The sequence below is a fragment of the Pomacea canaliculata genome, linkage group LG10 (genome assembly GCF_003073045.1).
Source record: "Pomacea canaliculata isolate SZHN2017 linkage group LG10, ASM307304v1, whole genome shotgun sequence".
Lineage (NCBI taxonomy): Eukaryota > Metazoa > Mollusca > Gastropoda > Architaenioglossa > Ampullariidae > Pomacea > Pomacea canaliculata.
This window is the reverse complement of record NC_037599.1, coordinates 9,587,513-9,606,285: the sequence shown is the minus strand read 5'-3', so window position 1 is coordinate 9,606,285 and position 18,773 is coordinate 9,587,513. Positions and strand designations below refer to the sequence as shown.

The 18,773-nt window shown below is 38.8% G+C and overlaps 2 protein-coding genes across 3 annotated transcripts; one reads left to right on the top strand and one right to left on the bottom strand.

Annotated features, from left to right (window-relative positions):
* Window positions 1–1,388: 1,388 nt before the first annotated feature.
* On the bottom strand, window positions 1,389–12,748 carry LOC112573702 (DEP domain-containing mTOR-interacting protein-like). The gene is made up of 10 exons (XM_025254281.1): window positions 12,578–12,748; window positions 8,210–8,388; window positions 7,471–7,640; window positions 6,983–7,151; window positions 5,987–6,142; window positions 4,779–4,943; window positions 4,316–4,381; window positions 3,779–3,783; window positions 2,150–2,254; window positions 1,389–1,523 (listed from the first exon to the last, which is right to left on the bottom strand). Exons 1-10 carry the CDS (start codon window positions 12,649–12,651, stop codon window positions 1,389–1,391), a joined length of 1,224 nt encoding a protein of 407 aa, XP_025110066.1. The 5' UTR covers window positions 12,652–12,748.
* Window positions 12,749–13,068: 320 nt separating this feature from the next.
* LOC112574303 (sister chromatid cohesion protein DCC1-like) lies at window positions 13,069–18,550 on the top strand. 2 transcript variants are annotated; one of them, XM_025255294.1, is made up of 12 exons: window positions 13,069–13,401; window positions 13,503–13,667; window positions 14,019–14,179; window positions 14,597–14,731; window positions 14,941–15,031; window positions 15,334–15,472; window positions 15,622–15,680; window positions 15,880–15,950; window positions 16,737–16,814; window positions 17,013–17,098; window positions 17,718–17,780; window positions 18,087–18,550. In XM_025255294.1, exons 2-12 carry the CDS (start codon window positions 13,604–13,606, stop codon window positions 18,193–18,195), a joined length of 1,056 nt encoding a protein of 351 aa, XP_025111079.1. In that variant the 5' UTR covers window positions 13,069–13,401; window positions 13,503–13,603; the 3' UTR covers window positions 18,196–18,550. The 2 variants fall into 2 exon arrangements, with proteins under 2 accessions (XP_025111079.1, XP_025111078.1); XM_025255293.1 differs by having other exon boundaries at window positions 13,140–13,401; window positions 14,014–14,179.
* Window positions 18,551–18,773: the final 223 nt, after the last annotated feature.

Sequence of the window (18,773 nt, the reverse complement as noted above, 5' to 3'; positions counted from 1 at the left end):
ATTGAAGCCTGAAGACAGCGGATGTGAATCTGGAGTGAGATTTAGGTCAGAAATAAGGACTTCCTCTATTACTCCATTTACACAGATTGAGGGTTTGGGAAAAAAGCCCCAGTAATTTTGAAAAAACAAGCATAAACTCTTTGAACGTAAGAAAATTGACACCCACAGAGATACTTGGTTTATGCCAAGTCCCTCAAACACAAAGGACAAAATTTTCAGCTTAGAGTAATACGGTTAGACCTTAGAGTTTATGTTTCATCTGCATGCTGAGTAGCAAAGGCGATAAGATAATTCCTTGCTGTATGTTGGTATCTGAAAGAGCAACATGCTCCCGTGCCGTAAAAGATGATTGTTAAAAAAGTTGTGCATAAATATTGACACCACATTGCAAAGGGATGATAAAGGTGTGTGAGTTCAGGAATGTTGTGTGGTTAAGTGTTCAAAATAAGAATTTTTGTCACCTTCTGCTTAATACTGCTTTATGTAGTCTTTTTATACCTTTTGCACAATTCGTTTATTATTATTATCTAGCTGCAACTATTATTTTAGGTATCATGCAGCTGAAAGACTGCATCCCACCAAATTCATCTTTCCAACCATCATCATACATATAAACATTTACCTGTGCTCAGTGATAATCATTATTTGATGGATTTACAGATCATGAACAATAACATGTAACTACTTAAAAATATATTCCACTGAAACAATCTACCGAAATTCACTGGTCTTTTGAACGTCTGTTATTGGAAACATATCATTAAAAACAAAATTATGGAAGAGTATTCTTTATAAAAATAAAAAAATCACAGTCAAGTTCAACTCTAGGTAAAATGACAGCGAATTACGGTTAATCGCTACCGTTTGCGGAATGACTTGTGTTTATGCTGCTAGTGAGCGCTTGCTCACGCTAAAGTCAAAGGGATGGAACCTGCCCTCCGTGTTTACGCTCTCTCTCTCTGCTTCATATAAGAAGTCAGTGTTTCATTTTTTTTTCTCGATCTTTGGTATGGGTTTGAAATATGCACTCGTTACCTTTTATACATCACAGTGGAATAAATCTCCTTTCCCACCCACCATTAGTGTCATTTCACGATTAGCTTATAAACACCACTAGAAGAGGTAGATCAGCATCATAGCATTTGGACCCAATATGCACAGCTTTTTGGATTAACGAACAACCAGAAAGAGATCCGCTGCCATCTGGTTAGTCACAGCGGCGTATTGTTTCATAAAGGATGAGATGAAGACAACTCCACAAAGACGTCGATGGAGTCACGTGGTAGCTGACATCGAAGAGTTTTCACAGGGTTTGTGCACGCTTGTATAACTTGTCCTCTCGGCACTGTCCCAGTCGGACACTGTAGTACAGGGCCAGTATGGAGACCTCAACGTTCTTGACTTCGTGTTGCCATGACGACCATGGTCAGCTGGCCGGTGTGCGTCGTTATCAAGCGGCCCACGTAGCGGTGGTCCCTGTGCATGACGTTCTGGTCCCCCACAGTCAAGACGTATTGGCCCACCTGTCGACACCAAGCAAGTACATGTACAGCTTATCTGTAGAGAGTGCTGCAATGTGTTGCCGCAATTGACTTACTGCACTTTGATCTCGGAATACAGAGCGCATTATAACTTGATATTCAGTCGCCGGGGACGAGAGGTGACCTGTGTGAGCCCCACGTTTCCCCTTTACAGCATCAATATTTTTACTCTACGAACAAGATAAAATGGGAAACATGGCAAACATGGCAGGACTTTCTTGTCTCTATTGGCTCGACTAGTAGTCTAGCAGTTTAGAGTACTTCTCACGGAGAAGTTGTTATAGTAATAATCATAGAATTATTTTATATATGAGTTGCTTATCCCATCAGCCTTGAAAATAGAAAACTTTCTCTCTCAACGTACGTGCCTGAGAACATGCGTGAAACAGGTCAGTCGCCCTAATCATTGCGATTAAAAAAGTCATGTCCGGGATGAGAGCAATGAACACACACACACACAGACTTTAACTTTTCACACACACACACACACAGACAGAAAGTGATAGATTCGGTGGCAGTGAAATTCCCTGCCTTCTCGGTACTTGCTACTAAAGGCCTGAGTATTCAAAGTACAGGTGATGCTTATGTAAGAGGCGAAGAGCCCATACCTGAAGTCCTGCTGCAGCTGCAGGTCCCCAGGGGTCTATAGTGTGGACATAGCATGGCGCCGAGCCCCGCAGCACGAAGCCGAACCCAACCTGGTCCTGTTGCATCTGACAACAAAAGTACAAGGATACATAAGGACAAGTCGATAATAACACTTAGCAGGTGGTGAGTAGAGACACTCTTGTGCGTGAAAATATGCTGAGGGCTCAAGTGTAAGGGGGTGGATGGAATGTTGAAACGCTGATAAAAATTCACGAAAGGGGATCACATCCAGATAAACTGCTGGGTACATAACAATGCAGGAATTGCAGCGTTTAGCACTGATGTGACAGCTTAAAACGTTTCATTGTTTTTTGAGGACAAGAAAGAAAACGAAGAGTTAGGTCGGGGAGGGAGGGGGAGATCAGTGTACGTGAGGCCAAAAAGAATTTATGCTTTACGCTAAAGGCGACACTACAGGAGAACAACATGTACAGAAAAGAAAAGGGAGTGAGACCAGACGGTAAACAGAAAGGACAAAGGAGCGATTGTTTTGATCAGGGTTTTAGTTGTTATTATCGACACGCACCTTCTATTCATGGTATAATCTTGGAGTGACTGTTGTTTTAGCCGAAGTTTTTATTTTGGGGCTGGCGGCATTACACTTTCTTGTACTGTAGATCACGTACATCCAGTCCCTATAACCTCCTACGTTTTCCTCCATACGGCTTGCGGTCCTTCATGCTACTGCCGTGTGGGGGTTAGAATGGAGAGGGCAGAAAGGTAGTTTGAAGCGAACTATATCAAGCGTTTGTCCTCCTGTCTATATCACTATCGGAGGCTTTTCGAAAACATGAAAAAAGTATCAGCATCCTGCTATCGGCGTGTGTTGACATGAGCTCACAAACCCTGAGTGTGTTGACATGAGCTCACAACACGCCTGCCTGTTCAGTCCGTTCTTGGTATGTTAACACCAAACAGATAATCAGCAGTGATCGATCACTCGTGGCAGCTTTCCCCATTTCCCGCAAGCAAAACCTTATCGGTTAAAGCTTAAACGTGGATGTCACAATCAAGCAGATAGGAATTTCATGCGAGTCGTGGGAATAAAGCAGTTTTTAATTACATTGTACGCCAGAACAGCCTTTCATTACTTTTGGAATACTTCGTGTTTGCTGTGTGCCGTAAAAAAAAAGCAATAATATCAAAATATAGAACGAAGCAAAATAAACAACTTTCTATCACACAGACGTGGTACTGGGTACAACAAAAGAGAGAAAGAAAAAGACCGCAAATAAATCTAGCAGCAGTCGAAGAGTTGACTGGCAGATCCAACTTAACGTTCGGGGAAGAAGATGAGCTCTGCAATTATTTTATTATTGAAATAAACCTAAGAGACTGAAATAAACCACAAATAGTATTATAAATTAGATCCTCGTAGGTCTACCGTTTAAGACCAACCAGAATGGTTTGCATTTTTTGGTTTATATTTTTTGCAGATATATGTCGGTAGATATAGGCGATATACACATAACGTGTCAATTTCAGCTTCCAAAACTCATCCGTTAATTAATTATCCACCACCATTAGCACCTGCGATCAACGAGCGCTGATAATTGTGTACTACGTCACGTTGGTACACTATTCACAACATTGCCTGCAGTCAACACCAATTCGGGTTATTGGGACACTGAAAGTCTGCAGTTCTCGTGCTAAAGTAGTTTTTCAGAACCACGAGAAATGCAGACTGTCAGCGTCCGATTAATCTGAACTGTCGCCCATTCTTTCTCTCTGATTGGTGTTGACTTGCAGGCAATGATGTGAATGGTGTAACCAACGTGACGTAGTACACTGTTATCAGCGCTCGTTGTTTGCACGTGCGAATAGCAGCGGATAATTAATTAACATATGGGTTTTGGAAGCTGAAATTTACAGATTATTTTATATTTCCTTTATCTACAGATATATGAAAAAAAAGCAAACCGTTCAGGTTGGTCTTTAAGGTACTACATATATAACTTAACAGTTTCAAGTGTTGCTTATCTCGGTGAATCCCTGCTATAGGTAGCCGTGCCCTGCACAACGACGTTTTGGTCAACGACGGATTGCATATACAGTAGATGAAATTGCACAACAACGAAATCACTTAACGACTCATTTCTCTGTACATCCTGAAGAAAGACACCTACCCTCACTACCTTTCCTTGTCATGAGGATCCGTGCGTCATCAGATCCACGCCGTGTGTAGTTTATCGCTGAAATAAAATTAACAATACAAAAATTTAAGGTCATGAAGGTGGCTCAATCGTATTTTGTTACTGACATAATTCACGGTCTTTAATTCGAAACCACGTGAACAAAAATTTAATACATCGCGCGCAGAAGAAGCTCATGGTTCCCTCGCATACAATTTTGTCAAATTTTGGTCCAACGTTCCATGAAATTCGTCCAGTAAAGAAAAACCTTTAGACTCCCTTTTATAGTTTATTGCCTTATCTCGGAGACATTTGTCTTGACTATGTTGAGACACAACGTAAGATAAGTAAATAAAGCACACGTTATAATCACCCCATTCCCTCTACCCCTTTTATCGCTTGGAACGAAATGGAAGACAAAACGGATTTTTAAGAGAACTATACGCCGTTAGGATACCTGGCACTCCGTGGTTCGAACCTTTCCTAGCGCCGGCATCAGAGACCGTGACATCAAGCCGCTGGCCATCGTGCTTGACGCTGTCATATGCATTGTTGTAGCTGACGTCGTCCACACTACTGCCCTCTGACCCTGCTGACGTGAACATGGGAGCCTCGCTGTTTTCTGTCAACAGGAAATGAAACTTTTCAGATGGTTCAGTGTATAAAAGCTGCCAGAACACAAACAAATACGCAGATTGATGCATGGAAGGTACTTGCCCGTACATGCATCAGCATGAGCCTAACAGCAAGTCTCACAATTAATTCGTAAGAAATAGAACAATTTATAAAATCTTCAACGTGGAGTCCATTTTTGGTACATGTTTTCGATGAAATGGAAGCCGTATTTACACTATGATCAGATGCCCCAAACTTTCTACCTTTTTTTTTTCTCAATGCTAGAGAAAGGTGAAGAATGTGCCTGCCACACCAAGAACACTCAAAGTACACCAGTATTAATCTCATGACCTCCAGCACGCGCACTTTTATCTTCTGACTATTTTATGTACGTCATTGATTACGTCACTTTGGGTCGTGTGTGTGTTTTGTTTTTTTACGTCAGCATCTCGCAAACGAGTCTTTTATTAATAATAATAAAGTTGAATTTATATAGCGCTTTACTCACTGCTGTCAAAGGCTATTTGAAAGCGCTTTACAAAGAAAAAAATATAAAAGCACAATAATAATAATAATAATAATAATAATAATAATAATAACTCCTATAACAATAGGAGTAAGTTCCGTTTATTTATTTGTTTGTATTTTTTATTATTGTAACCATTTACATGATACTGAAAAAGAACATCAGAAAAAAATTGCCGACTACCATTAGGGCACGAAATGTGTGGCCAGCTTGAAGACAAATACATAAAACTATAGTCTGATGTCAGTGATTTCACCCACTTTCGTCGAGGTATAAAGCTGTAGAGACAATCTTCTTCTGCAGCAACGGACATGTGCAATTTTGACCAATATTATTTCGCGGCAACTGATCAGACAACCTCCACAACCTTCAGCTTTTTGCATATGAACTGAAATTATGTGAGATTGAAAAGGATCGTGCTCTTTGCGACATTCTATTTCGCCTTGAGAATTCCTTTAACCCTGGACTTAAATCTCAACCTTTGACACTGGCTTTACAAGGCGTGGCGTATCTGACCAACTTACGTTGCTCGGTACGTTGCTCGGACCGGTTGCCCTGGACTTTCTTCTTTTTCTGATCGTACTGCGGCGTAAGAACATCCATGAGCAGGCTCGGTCTGTCGAAGTTCACCCGGAACTGATACAGCAAGCGGTCGTCACTGAAGTGGTAGTCGTCGGTTACTGACGAAAAAAACGATAATCAACAATTACGCACATCCAGAGACGACAAAGAGCAGTCTCTTTACATCAGTGTAGTCTCCATTTTGTTTGGGGAGTGATAAGTGTAGTGTTAAAATCGACGAGAGGACTTCATGAGATCATGTCACAGGGGTGCTTCGATCTTGAATCAGGGTAGAATAGCGAGTACAACGCCATGTACATGAATTCTTAAAACCTCAATAGAAACATGCAAAGAAATATGTGTTTGGCAGAATATTTTCCTGTGATGGTGTTTATGAGTGCAAGCTTGAACACATTTCTGAGATATTAAGAGATTGATGTCTTTGTTACGGTATGCGTGGAACCACGAACTAATATCCCTGGACTGCTGGCAGACGATTTTTTTTCCCAGTTAACTGCTAAAACGAGGCACGAGACAAGAAAGCTTCCGGTTTAGTCCCATTCTTTGTTACGGCTCGCCGAGACTAACAGTTGATCACTTTGCAAGAGGCTAAGCGTTGGTCTTGGCAGACAGACAGCAATCCACCTATACACGCCCATGGTGAAACGTAAAATTTACACACGTGTTTCCCACCTAGCAAAACAGTTACTATCAGGTTTCTATTGTTAGGCGAAACCCTCTAGCAAATCTACTTGTATGAAATGTGATACATAAATGCAAGAAATCCCTCGCATTGCCATGACTTACAATTGCTAAAATCGCAGTTGGTCTTTATTAAAATAATAATTTAAATTAGTATAAGCTTTTCAGACCTTTCCCTCTTTCCCATTCACTCACACATAATTACGCACATGCAGGCACGCCAGCACACACAGAAAAAGAGAGCTGAGAGGACTCACCATGGTTGAGAATATCATACTCTAGCAATTCTCGACACTGATTCACGATTTGTTTACGATCAGTATTATCACCGTCCATGATGCAGTCCACCAGCTCATTTCCATAAAAGGCGCCTTCATACAAGTGGCCTTTGTGGTAGAAGTCCCTTTGTATTTCCGCTCCTTCGCTCTGAAAGAGTAACACGCACGACAACACCCCACCCACACACACATACACACAAACAAAACACACAGACTTGTTGATGAATTGTGGATAAGTCAGCAATTGTTGGAAAAACCTCTTCCACAAGAACATCAGTATTTCGATGCAGGTTTCAATTTAATGTTTTTAATCTGCTTCTCTGGATATAAGAGAAACGATTATTGTTCGGGAAATGATAATAGTTTGCTTTTGTGCTTTTGTTTTGCTGAGTGAGGGTAGGTGTGATCATAGAAAGAGTACACAGTGAAAAATCAAATTATTGTCTTCTGCCATTAGGGAAGGTGACTTTCCCTCCCTTTCCGTCCCTCATTAGCAGGAGGCATCTCAGCCAGTACCTGTTGTAGACGTCGAGGCCGCGGTAGAATATGGCCACGTCAGTGTTGGCTGCGTAAGTCCCGTCGTCGCGTGTGAAGCGGAAGAAGAGGCTTTGATCTTTAAAGTCGTGCTCATCGACCACTGCAACAATGCAGCCAAACAACAGCTAGATGACATGATTTAATTTTTTTTTTAAATAGTCATTTCCGATGCAGCTACCTTAAAACAATTAAACAAACATGAATTGTTTTTGCAAACTTTCTTGGCAAAAGTATTTGCGGTTTACATACTTTACTATTTATTATCCTTGTTACCATCGTGTCTAACATGAGCTCATCTCACGGACAAATATAACTGACAATTATTGAAAAACCTCTCAAAACGCCCAGCTGAATGAACAACCAAGAAACAGGCCCAAGACAGAGAATTGAGGACTTTAAGTCTCTGCCCTATGTCAATACATCAGGGTCAAAGGGACCCGAACTAACTTTTGCGACAGAAGGACTACCTATCCAGCTTTTCCCGCATGCAGACACACAAATCATAATTAACAAATCCCTTGTATTGAATAAGCACTGTTTAGCTGTAGACTGCCATCATAAACCCAAGGCATCACCCGCCGTATACCTCTAACGTTAAAATTAAAACAGTCTGCATCCATCGTATGTAATAATTCATTGACTGGTGTAAAAGGATGCTGTGGTGGTTACCGTGGTGTATCATTCCGTGTTGCTGCAGACACAACATGGCTGCAACGGCTTCCTCCCTCGTTTGCGCGTGGTGGCTCCTGTGTGCCCAGTCTATGACGTCTTTGGCAATGAAGCATTGTTTATATTTCCTCAAGTGGTATCGTCTGTCTTTTATCATATTTAGCTTGTGCATCTGGCATCTGGACAAAAACACAAATACACACTCTCCGAGAAGACAGACACAGGCAGGTTTTATTGTACGTGACAAAGTTTCCAATAAGACTAAGTTTCTTATCTTGCAAATAATATAATTTAATAGAAATTCAAAATTTTTCTACAGATTAATTAAATATGAGCACCTACTTCCAGATAAAAAAATTAAGTTATCTCATGGTGGTTTGCGAGATTTCATAAAGCAAGGGCGAATCAATGAATCAGTATTTTAGGAATGCCAATATTTCCAGAATATAACTTACAGCTTAGGTGCGGTCATGTACAAACTGTATGAAGATTGATATTTGCAGCTGACACTTGGATACTTGTTTATAACACCTGTCGCTGGCTGTATTCATAATCACTAGCTAGATCTTTTCATATTTCTACAACACCATCACCTCTACCAGTGGGTGAACCGTGAGCATGAGCCGTGAAGAAAAATCGACTTCTTTGAAAGCCCGTGTCATTAAGGAAAAAGAATAATTTAGACTAGTGTACAGGTGTGGCAGAAATCAATAAAACATACAAACGGCAGGTGCTTCAAAGCTACACCCATCTCTCTATACAAAGAGAAAATTTCAGTAGCTGATAAAATTACCTTTACACCTTATCATAGGACGAGTAGGTTATCTTTCGCCGTCCAGGTAATGCCATTACACCACGACGGATTCATTATCTTTGCAAACAGGATTTCGATAAATTGTGAAGAGACTTCCTTTGGCGTCCGGTGCAAAGGTGGCGATGATGTGGTCCGGTACAGACTAGTGAATCTTGTTTCTCTGTGTTGTATGATTGCATGGGTGTAGCTTGGTGGTGGCTGTTGTAACGATGATGATGACGTTGTTGTTGTTGTTGTTGTTGTTGTTGTTGTTGTTGTTGTTGTTGTTGTTGTTGTTTGTGTGTGTGTGTGTGTGAAAGAGAGAGAGTCGAGATGAAAAAAGAGCCTAAAATAGAAACTATTCATCCTTTCCGGTCATTGCCTGATTGAAACAACATCTAAAAGTGCATGTACATTTACAGTTCCTCCTCACAGCATCCTCTGATACATACGTATACAAACAAACACCCACCCACCAACGACCTTCTTCGAATTAAACACTACGGTCGGGATTAATGAGAGGAGTGTTCATAAACCACCATGATTCAACCGACTTTCACCATTTCACGCCCTCTCACCCGATTTCGCACGTCCGCACTCTCCCGGACAGGTCATTATACCTCCACTCGAGTGCTGAAACAACTAACAACACAGTCACGAAAAGAATTTAAATGAACATTATTAATGAAATCCACCAGCCACTGTCTCACAATGCTTGCTGCCGGAAAGGAACGACAGTGGTGATGATGCAGTTGATCCGTGTCGGCGCACTTCACTGCTTCACTTAACGTCCGGGAAGAAACAGCAACTCACTTTTGCAATACTGTACATTTTTTCTTTCTTTGCACAAACCAGACCGCAAGTGCCAGCAGTTGTTGTTGTTGTTGTTGTTGTTTTTGGAGGGAAAAAGCGGTGATTTCCCGCATTCCCCACAGTGTGAGATCCCCACGAGGTGGAAGCACTTTCCCTTCCAAAATAAACAACAGCAGGTAGTGATCTACATTCTAAAACCCCGATTTTCAAACTGTGGTACATGTACCAGTACTAGTACGCAAAAGTATGATGAGTGGTACGAGCACCATGCGCCAAAATTAAGGAATGCGTTTATATATATATTACGGGGGCTGTATGTTCGCTGTCATTGATGCGGGTGGAGTCTTGCACGTGGCCATATGACGCAACCCAACGTACATGGTATAACGTCTCTGCCCAGAGGCAGGAATGTCTTGGCGTCGAGATATGAAGCCATTAAGCGGGCGCCAAGAATTTTAGGAACCAGACCCTAATTGTAGCCTTAACTGTAACGACCTTTGACAGCCTTCCGTTTATCCCGCGGGTAGGTGCGTGGAGTCTGTAGTTATAAAAGTTTGTCAGACACGGAGACAGGTCGCGTTAGGTTTATCAGTATGAGGTCCGTAAGGTTTGATATGAGCGAGAGCTACTTGCCCTTACTTGAAGTAAACAAACAGAACCAAGACTATAAGCGGCTGTGTGGTATCAGTGAGACATCGTATTTTTGAGCATTTAAATTGTTTTCACAAATATATGGAGATTATAATATTAACAACTAAGTACTAAATCGTATACTAAATACCAGCAAACCTAAAACTAAGTCTTAAACTAGTACAACAGTATGTATATATAGAGTGTAGGGGTGGGAGGCGGTACTCGATCAATTCGAATTTTAAAAATACGTGATACTCGTCTGGTAAAGTTTAAAACCGGGGTTCTAAAAGAACGGGCCTCCCTCCTTCAGACCTGCTGCCTACGGCTGTTGAACATTTGTATTCTGCTGGAGAACGATGAAAGGCAAATCTATTCTAAACTATTATACCTGTCTAAACACGTGGCCCCAGAGACAGTACTACCCTACCCGTACGCTATCGCGATATTTTACTAAGTAAATACTGCGCATCATGCTATACCCCTAAACCATATACATAACCTCTCTCTTCTCTGGGTCACAGTCGACGATATATATATATCATCGCGGACTGTCAGTCGTAAAAGTGGATAGATATGTTTACCCTTAGTGACCACTTATACCCACCTATAATTAACATGTGTTACCGACTATTTTGTTCTGGTCTTAAACCAGGCTGGTTCATCATACACACACATGCTTCGTCGTCCGAGAGTGTTTGAGAGGCAGGCTACTTTAATGGACCACTCTATATTTATATATATAAAACAGTGTTTCACTTTTGAGACTCTCACGTGTTAGGCTGGGAACTTTTGCAGCATGTTTGGTGGATGGGCGTGTGAGGGGTGGGGTGGAGGCGAGGACTTAAGTTGGTGGGGTGGGGTGTGTCAGAGGGCGTGTTTGGCCGAATAATGTGTCTTACATCATGGGCTTGATAACACACTATACGCGCCCGGAGATGGATTCACCAGACGAAGTGAGACAAAAAGCGACACATACATACAGAGGATAGATGGGAGAAAGATGGAGGAAGGGTTAGGGGAGGGAGGGACAAAAGTGTACGTGTAAAGTGGACAGGAGTATCAAAGCGAGGTGCTCTCATGTGCACACAAGTGCTACTTGTAAGACGATTTACACACTCTGCTCCCAGACCCACCACGAGTCCTTGTTCAGACGGTGCAAAGGCATATCCCAAATGAAACTGTTTCTGTTCGCACGCCATAAAAATGTCCAGACATTTTTTTCACTGTCTTTAAGTACACTTTTCAGACCAGTCGTGTAACAGTTGATAAAGTTAGCTGTGAAGAAATATATACTCCTATAATCAATACTCGCTTTTTATCGCTTTCATTACTATTAATATTCTGAATGTTGAGATAATTTTGAAATTAATTAATATGCCTGCCCAGTTAAACTTAGAAGACAAAAAGTTTTTAAATGAAAGATTGAGCAATATGGGGGAATGCTAATTATTTTTTTTAAAATAATCACGCAGCGTTAATTATAAAAGAGACATATGCCATTACAAATTGAGAATACAGATTTAGTATTTCAGTATAAGCCATATCACCAATGATAAGAACGGCGGAAAATAATAAAATCATTATCAGCCGTTAAAAATAACTAGACAACTGACTGACAGCTGAGTAATGAATCAATCATCTCTCTTTAAGATACAGAGACCGAAAAAAAAAAAAAACCTGCGCGAATGCAAAGCGCAATATGTATTGTATTTAGCCTTATACAGATATTGCAAAGCTTATGGAGGGTAACAGGATGAGTGTAGCTAGATTAAACTGGTAAAACCCTTGTATTTAGTCTTGTACAAAAATTTACAAAAGCTTTACTTAGACAATATGTACAGTCATAAAGATTTAGTATACATTTTGATAGCATGGCCCAAAGTTTTACGGGTATCTAACCCTAAATGTTTTAATAAAGAAAACAAGCAATTAAATGGACATTTAATACCTCATCATCTCTTCCTATATGTTTTTAATGTTTGTACTCATTTTGCTCAGACGGCGCCTGTCGTAATCGCCGGCATTTAATTTCTACGCGTATAAGCGAGCACGCGTGTATAGGCAGTGGACAAAGTGGATGAGAGTTTTAAATTTCGTATACATACTGATATCTAGAAATTGGATCTTACCTTATTTGCTCGCCAATTACGTAGACAGTGAATCCGAGAGAGGACTGTGGCTTCGGCATCTCTTTCTTTAGCATGACTGTATAGTTGGAGTAAGTCTTGCTCCGTACCAGAAGTACACATCCAGTCACATTGCAGGCTGTATTGTGAAAACACACAGCACGCCCACCGCCGACTGGGACCTTTTACCTTTGACCTCATTTATGGAAATTCCCAATGTTGATCTAATTACAACTAAGTATAGTGCTTATTTGGTACATAGCATATAAATAATCCATTTAGATCAAGTTTGTATATCCTACAACATTTTTCATGAAGCTGCCGTTGTCGAATACGAAAATAAATATAGAAGGTGAAATACAAATGAAGTTTTCCTCTAAACACCGAGCTTTACAACAAAACAGATCAATAGTTGTAAAATAAGGAACTGTTGGAAATTTTTGATCGAATAAAGCACATTTAATAGTCGGTTGTTTTCTGTATGCATTCGTGATCGTGTTTTTGTATGTTTCGTTTAATAACCCTAGGACAACTGATCGTCTGCTTTTTTTTCACGTTTTGGTCAACATCGTAAATCGTACTGTCGTGTTTTAATGCTAGCAAAGTACTCTAAATAAACCGGTATATGTTAGCAATTAAGAACGGAGTTTATAGCTTAAAATATTGAAAAGAGAGAAATGGATGTGATCATTTGTGCTGATATTAAGGCCGACAAAAAGTGAAATGTATGACTGGCGTAAATGAACCGGAAGGAAAACTTTGACTCGAAGGCGGGAAGCTGCAATGGCAGAGGAATCAGCCTGTAGTGTAGACGACACTGTGAAGAGGTATTTTGTAAAATAAATATTGTATTGTCTCTTAACATTTCATACCAAACGATTCATATTATTTGAAAAATTAATGTTTGTTGATTCTCTGTATTTGCTAGGTCTTTAGATGATGTCAATACAGTGTTGACGTACGCCAAACTTGACGCTGCTGAGCTTCATCCACACATTCAGACAATTTTCTTCTCCAAAAGTTTAGAAAATGACGCTGTCAAGCTCTTGGAGCTGGACACGGATGTCCTTTGTGCACTGGAAGCAGGAGAAAGGTATCAGTTTCAGTTATTGCAGCTTTAAGAGCGACTACAAAGCAATTTTTAATTTGGCCTACTCAAGATTAGACAATTAGACAAATGTATTTTTCGGCTCGATTTTTTTAAACAATTGTAATTCCACCCTTACTTGCCTAGTTTAATTTTAATGGATGCAAAAATATATATACATAAAAATAAGATATCCATATCACTCCAGTTCATTAAAGGCAGTTCATTTGTGGCACCGATTTAAAATGCTTTATCAGTTTCTAGAAATGGCAGGTATTATTCTTTGTAAATTGAGAATGTAGTATTGTTTGCATAAAATATGCCACATCTGAAGTCCTAAAACTGTTGGCAGGGTAGTCCTGCGTGGAGACAAGGATGACACGGCAGTGCTGTGCACAAAGAATAAGACTTTTGACTTAAAGGAAGCAGAGTTGTCCAATTCGATGTTGCTGCTTGAAAATCTTAGCTATGGCCCAGACCTTCCTGATGAAGGCCCCCAGGAGATTCATCACCTTCAGGCAAGCAGTTTACATAATAATCTAAAGCTGAAGAAGTGACAAAATGAAACATGTCAGATTTGTTTTCGAGACAATAAAAAACAATTTAAAGTTCTTATTTTTCCTTAGTTTCATGTGCACTGGTTGACTTCTACTTGTCCTATACTTGTTGGAGGGATATTGGGGTGGAAGGGGGGTAATTGGTTGTATGGATGCTGCAGCTACAAGAATGTCCTTGGGTAGTGGTAAGCAAGGTCTTTTAGCTTTTGGCACCTTTTCAAAAGAAAGTAAAGTTACTACCAGAACCTTTTGGTCAGTGCGGTGTCTGCTTTTCAGATACAGGATTTGGTTTTTACTTCTTTCGTCAATGAATAATTAATGTAGGGGGCTCATTTATTTTAAAGTACTATAGAAAAAAACAATGTGAAATCATTGCAGGTTTCCGCTGTGCTTCATAAATACTTTGAGCTGAGAATCATCAAGCCTCGTCTTCAAAAGCTGAAACATTTGCTGGATGAAAACCAGTATAGTGGTCAGGAGTGTGAAGAGGATCCTCAGCATCAAGGCAAAAAGGTTTTTTCCTAGTATTGTTTCATTATATTTTCATTCTTTAAGTTCACAAAAAGTCTGTTAGGATTATATAATCATGCGCTGTTTAAATATTTTTTTGTGTAAATATCATATTTAAAAAATCCATCTTTGCACATTTATTCAAAGATTTCAGTTGATTGGAAAAGGTGAATGTATTGTGTCTGAAAGTGATATATATATATATGACACAGTACACCATGGACGACTTCCTCAACAGAGTGCAGGCTAGTGAACAAGACATAACAGACGGCCTGAAAAAATTGAGAGCCTTTGAATTCAAAGGTGCCTGAACCCATTGTTTACATATTGAAAAGAGTCGTGTAAAGGTGAGAAAGAGAGTGTGTGTGTGCTCAGGCATGTGTGCGTGCAAAATTGCACACATATGGTAATCTGTAAACAAGAAAGCGATGCTCACATATATGCAATTCCATGATTTCACATGTATAATTAACAACCTAAACTATGCAAATAGAAAGTTTTAATCAGCATCTTTGGTTTTAGTAGATTACTATAGAAGAATTGAACTGTGTTATAAATTATAAAATTTCGTTGACATGAATGCCATTGAATATTTTATTGATCAGGTTTTTGGAGGGTGCTAGATTTCGACCATCTATCTACTGTACTGAGTCATGTTATCCAGCTTTCAGAAGAAGGGGACTGGATAAACACTGGCATTCCTCTAGCAGAATGTATAGAGGTTCTACAAGAACTTTTTCCCAGGTAGGTTTCCCCCAACCTCCATCATTATATTATGAGCTGTTTAATTATTAATATTGTGTCCTTTATATTTTTAGTTTATTGGCTTTTCAGATGTTACATCATAATCATAAAGAGGCAACTTTACATAGATTTACTTGGTAAACTTGCAGGGAGGTAATTCAGCATGTTGTCAGCTGCTATGCAGTTCTACAGGAAAATAATGAGTCTGGTAAGCATGAAAATCATTTCAAGCTACATTTATTGTCATTGCTTTTTTTAAAATATAAAATGCAGTTGATTGCTTGTCCTCATCAACAGATTTCAGACTGTAAACTGTTCTGTTATTCATATTTAAGCAACTTACATTTGACAATGGTTAAATATATATTGTTAAAATTACCAACATTTCTATATTTCCTTTTTGTTAGAAATTTACAGGATAAATGAAGACAAGGTGTGTCAGTTCTATGCAGAAGTTTGCTTGAGGAATGCAGGAAAGGTATGTATTTATATGTGCTTTAATTATATGTACATTCAGAAATTGCTTGTAACAAGCAGTTGGTAAGCTGACAAGTTCCAGTGATCAATATCTCAACAAGAGAGGAAGAACTTATTTTGTGGCATATGAATTTTTTTTTCGTTGAAATTTCGTATATGATCAAGATGCTTTCACACACATTATTGTCTTCCCTGCCTTGTAGTGTAGTGGTAAAATGCTTGTCATCATTCTAGTAAGTAACTATGTCAAGTTCAGATCTTTTCTTAATATGCACATTTTTTGGTTACTGGTGTAATAAACTTTAGAGATCTAGTCACTTTCATGTTTTTTGTTTTAATACAACTTGATTGGGAAACAGTAAAAACCTACATTTCATCAAGAACTAATAAAAAATAAATGTTTAAATATTTATATGAATTATTTCTATTATTATTTCTTTCTGGGTGGGGGGGGGGGGGGCAAAAAAAATCCAGTTCACCTTAATCTGCAGTTCTGTCATATATACCCTCTGTTGGATCAAAAGATAAAAGCATGTCTTAATCAAAATGATGAATAGGGAACATAAAAAAACAATTAATTTTTACATATAGAAGTGTAGTTCAATAATGTGTTACAAGATCTACAAAGGGCCTTATTGGTTTTTCATTTAGTAATGATGTAATAATGCATAATAAGATATCCAGAGTTGAAAATTCTTAACTACTTTAATGAAATATAGTACTGTTTTTGACTTTTTTAGATACATTTTAGAGTTGAAATATTATTTTATATTATTTCTGGTTTCAGTTTAATTTGCAAGAGTTTCTTCAGGTGTGGGAGCAGAGTGTGCCACTTGGAATGAAGATAAACTTGTCTCAAGTTGAGGTTGGCTTCCAGAGACTAATTTATTATACTATGGCTTTATTCTTTTTAAAAGTTTTAGTAGAAAACTAGATCAAGAACAAAAAATAATGCTTGAGTATTCAATTTTCAATGGACACTGAACAAAATTAATGATTATTAGTGTATGAATGATAGTAATATGAATAAAAATAAAGTGAATTTCTAATCTCTTTTGCACAGGGTGTGGCTTTGATTGATCGTGAATCAAAGCCAGAAACCATTTCCTTTTTCTCAGTAGAAGATTTACCAGAGGAAGTCTCTGAAAGGTAAAAATTTTTTGTGCGCTTAGTTGCTGGCTCAGTGTAAAATGCCAATCTCCCCTAAACCCAAACCCCTTTTTTCGTGCTTTTTTTAATTGCTCTTAAAGTTTAGCTATAAGGTCTGTTGGGCCCAGACACTACAGAGCTTTGTCATTTTCCAGGATGCTGGAAAAACAAAAAACAACTTTTACATCAACAATACCATTGGGTAAAAAAAGCAAGTCAGTTCTAATAAACTGACTGAAATCCTTGTGGCTTCCATCCAATTGTTTCCCCTTGGCCTACGAGATTTGATCTTACTCTTATAATAGAGGTGGGCAGTAAAGCTGACAAGGAGGAACAAAGCATTATTAATTTTATGACTCTTTCCATGTTAAAAGGTGATGCTGAGCTTCTCTACAGTAAATTCCTGCTTTGTTTGGTGACCTTAAAATGGATGGTATGTGCATGTGCGTGTAAATATATATATTTCCACCACCAGGATGCCCCATTTGATTTGAAAGTTTCTGTTACAGAAACTCTGGACTGAGACTGATACAAAAGAAAGGAAAACTAATTTAAGATCAAGCATTCAATATGCTGTGTAAAATGTTTTGCATGTAAAACAATTTTTGTATTTGTGTAGGTTTGATTATCTATTTGATACCAAGAAGAAATGGACACTGCAAGAAATTTCACCATATGTGAGGTATATAGATATTCTATGCCCATGCAAGTTTTAGTCATAATTTATTTCAAGTATTATTTTTTCTACATCAAAATTGCAGCAAAATATTTTTCTTTGCAAAATATTTTATATCACTTCATTGCGAATATTTATTGTTGGTGTTAATTTTTTCTTTCACCTTTAAATTTTTTTCCAATAGAAATACAAAAACCTGTCATTCATATATCTAAAAAAAATGATTTTAGCCCTTATTTGTCAGACCATATTCTTCAAAGCAGTGCTATTAGATTCTGAATTCATGTACTATGATACATTTGTGTGATGCAGTGATTTGACTACAGACAAGCTGGATGTTGGAGCACTTCTCACAAAGTATGCTAGGGCATCAGTTCAAAATGGTGTCAAAGTCTTCAGTTCACGAAAAGCAGCATCTTGATGTATGCCAACAAGATAGAGATGGTGTGTGCGTGCGCGTGTGCATGTATTATATGTGTGAGTGTGTGTAGGTTGAGTGCATGTGTGCAAAAAAAGAGTTCATGTGCATGTTTGGGGGAATCTACGTTTAACAACTAGGGGGAAATGGGATTGCTGATGTGTGGTCGGTATTTAGTATACCAAATGAACATGGGATATAGATACTGTTTAATAACAGTGGAATGTGCAAATAGAGGAAACATATTGGCATGGAGATAAAGATTGTTAAGCCTTTCTAGCTGATGAAGCTTAGGACAATTCAGCTGGTCTCATGTATAGTTATCAATATTAAAAACAGTAAAAGCTGTTGAAACGCATGTGTGTGAGTTATGTCAATTCTCAGCTATTTTTTTATTAAGTAGTAGTAAAATATGAATATCTGAATATGAAAAAAGAAAAATCTCATTTTGACTTAATACCTTTTGGGTCCACATACAGCATGAGCAACAATCCACAGTCCAAATATCAAAATACCATACCAGCCGTAATACACTAAAATGCAACAGATGGCACAAGTTTCACTGGAATGATGAATAAGTC

Bases quoted from the DNA above. Each gene is read 5' to 3' on its own strand.
- LOC112573702 (XM_025254281.1), bottom strand. From the start codon at position 12,651: ATGCTAAAGAAAGAGATGCCGAAGCCACAGTCCTCTCTCGGATTCACT. The intron at 7,641-8,209 runs GTAACCACCACA...GCATTGTTGCAG, and splicing joins ACACGGAATGATACACCACG to TGGTCGATGAGCACGACTTT. The intron at 4,944-5,986 runs GTAAGTTGGTCA...TCCTGTTGACAG, and splicing joins CGAGCAACGTACCGAGCAAC to AAAACAGCGAGGCTCCCATG.
- LOC112574303 (XM_025255293.1), top strand. From the start codon at position 13,358: ATGGCAGAGGAATCAGCCTGTAGTGTAGACGACACTGTGAAGAG. The intron at 14,732-14,940 runs GTTTTTTCCTAG...TATATGACACAG, and splicing joins CTCAGCATCAAGGCAAAAAG to TACACCATGGACGACTTCCT. The intron at 17,099-17,717 runs GTAAAAATTTTT...GTATTTGTGTAG, and splicing joins CCAGAGGAAGTCTCTGAAAG to GTTTGATTATCTATTTGATA.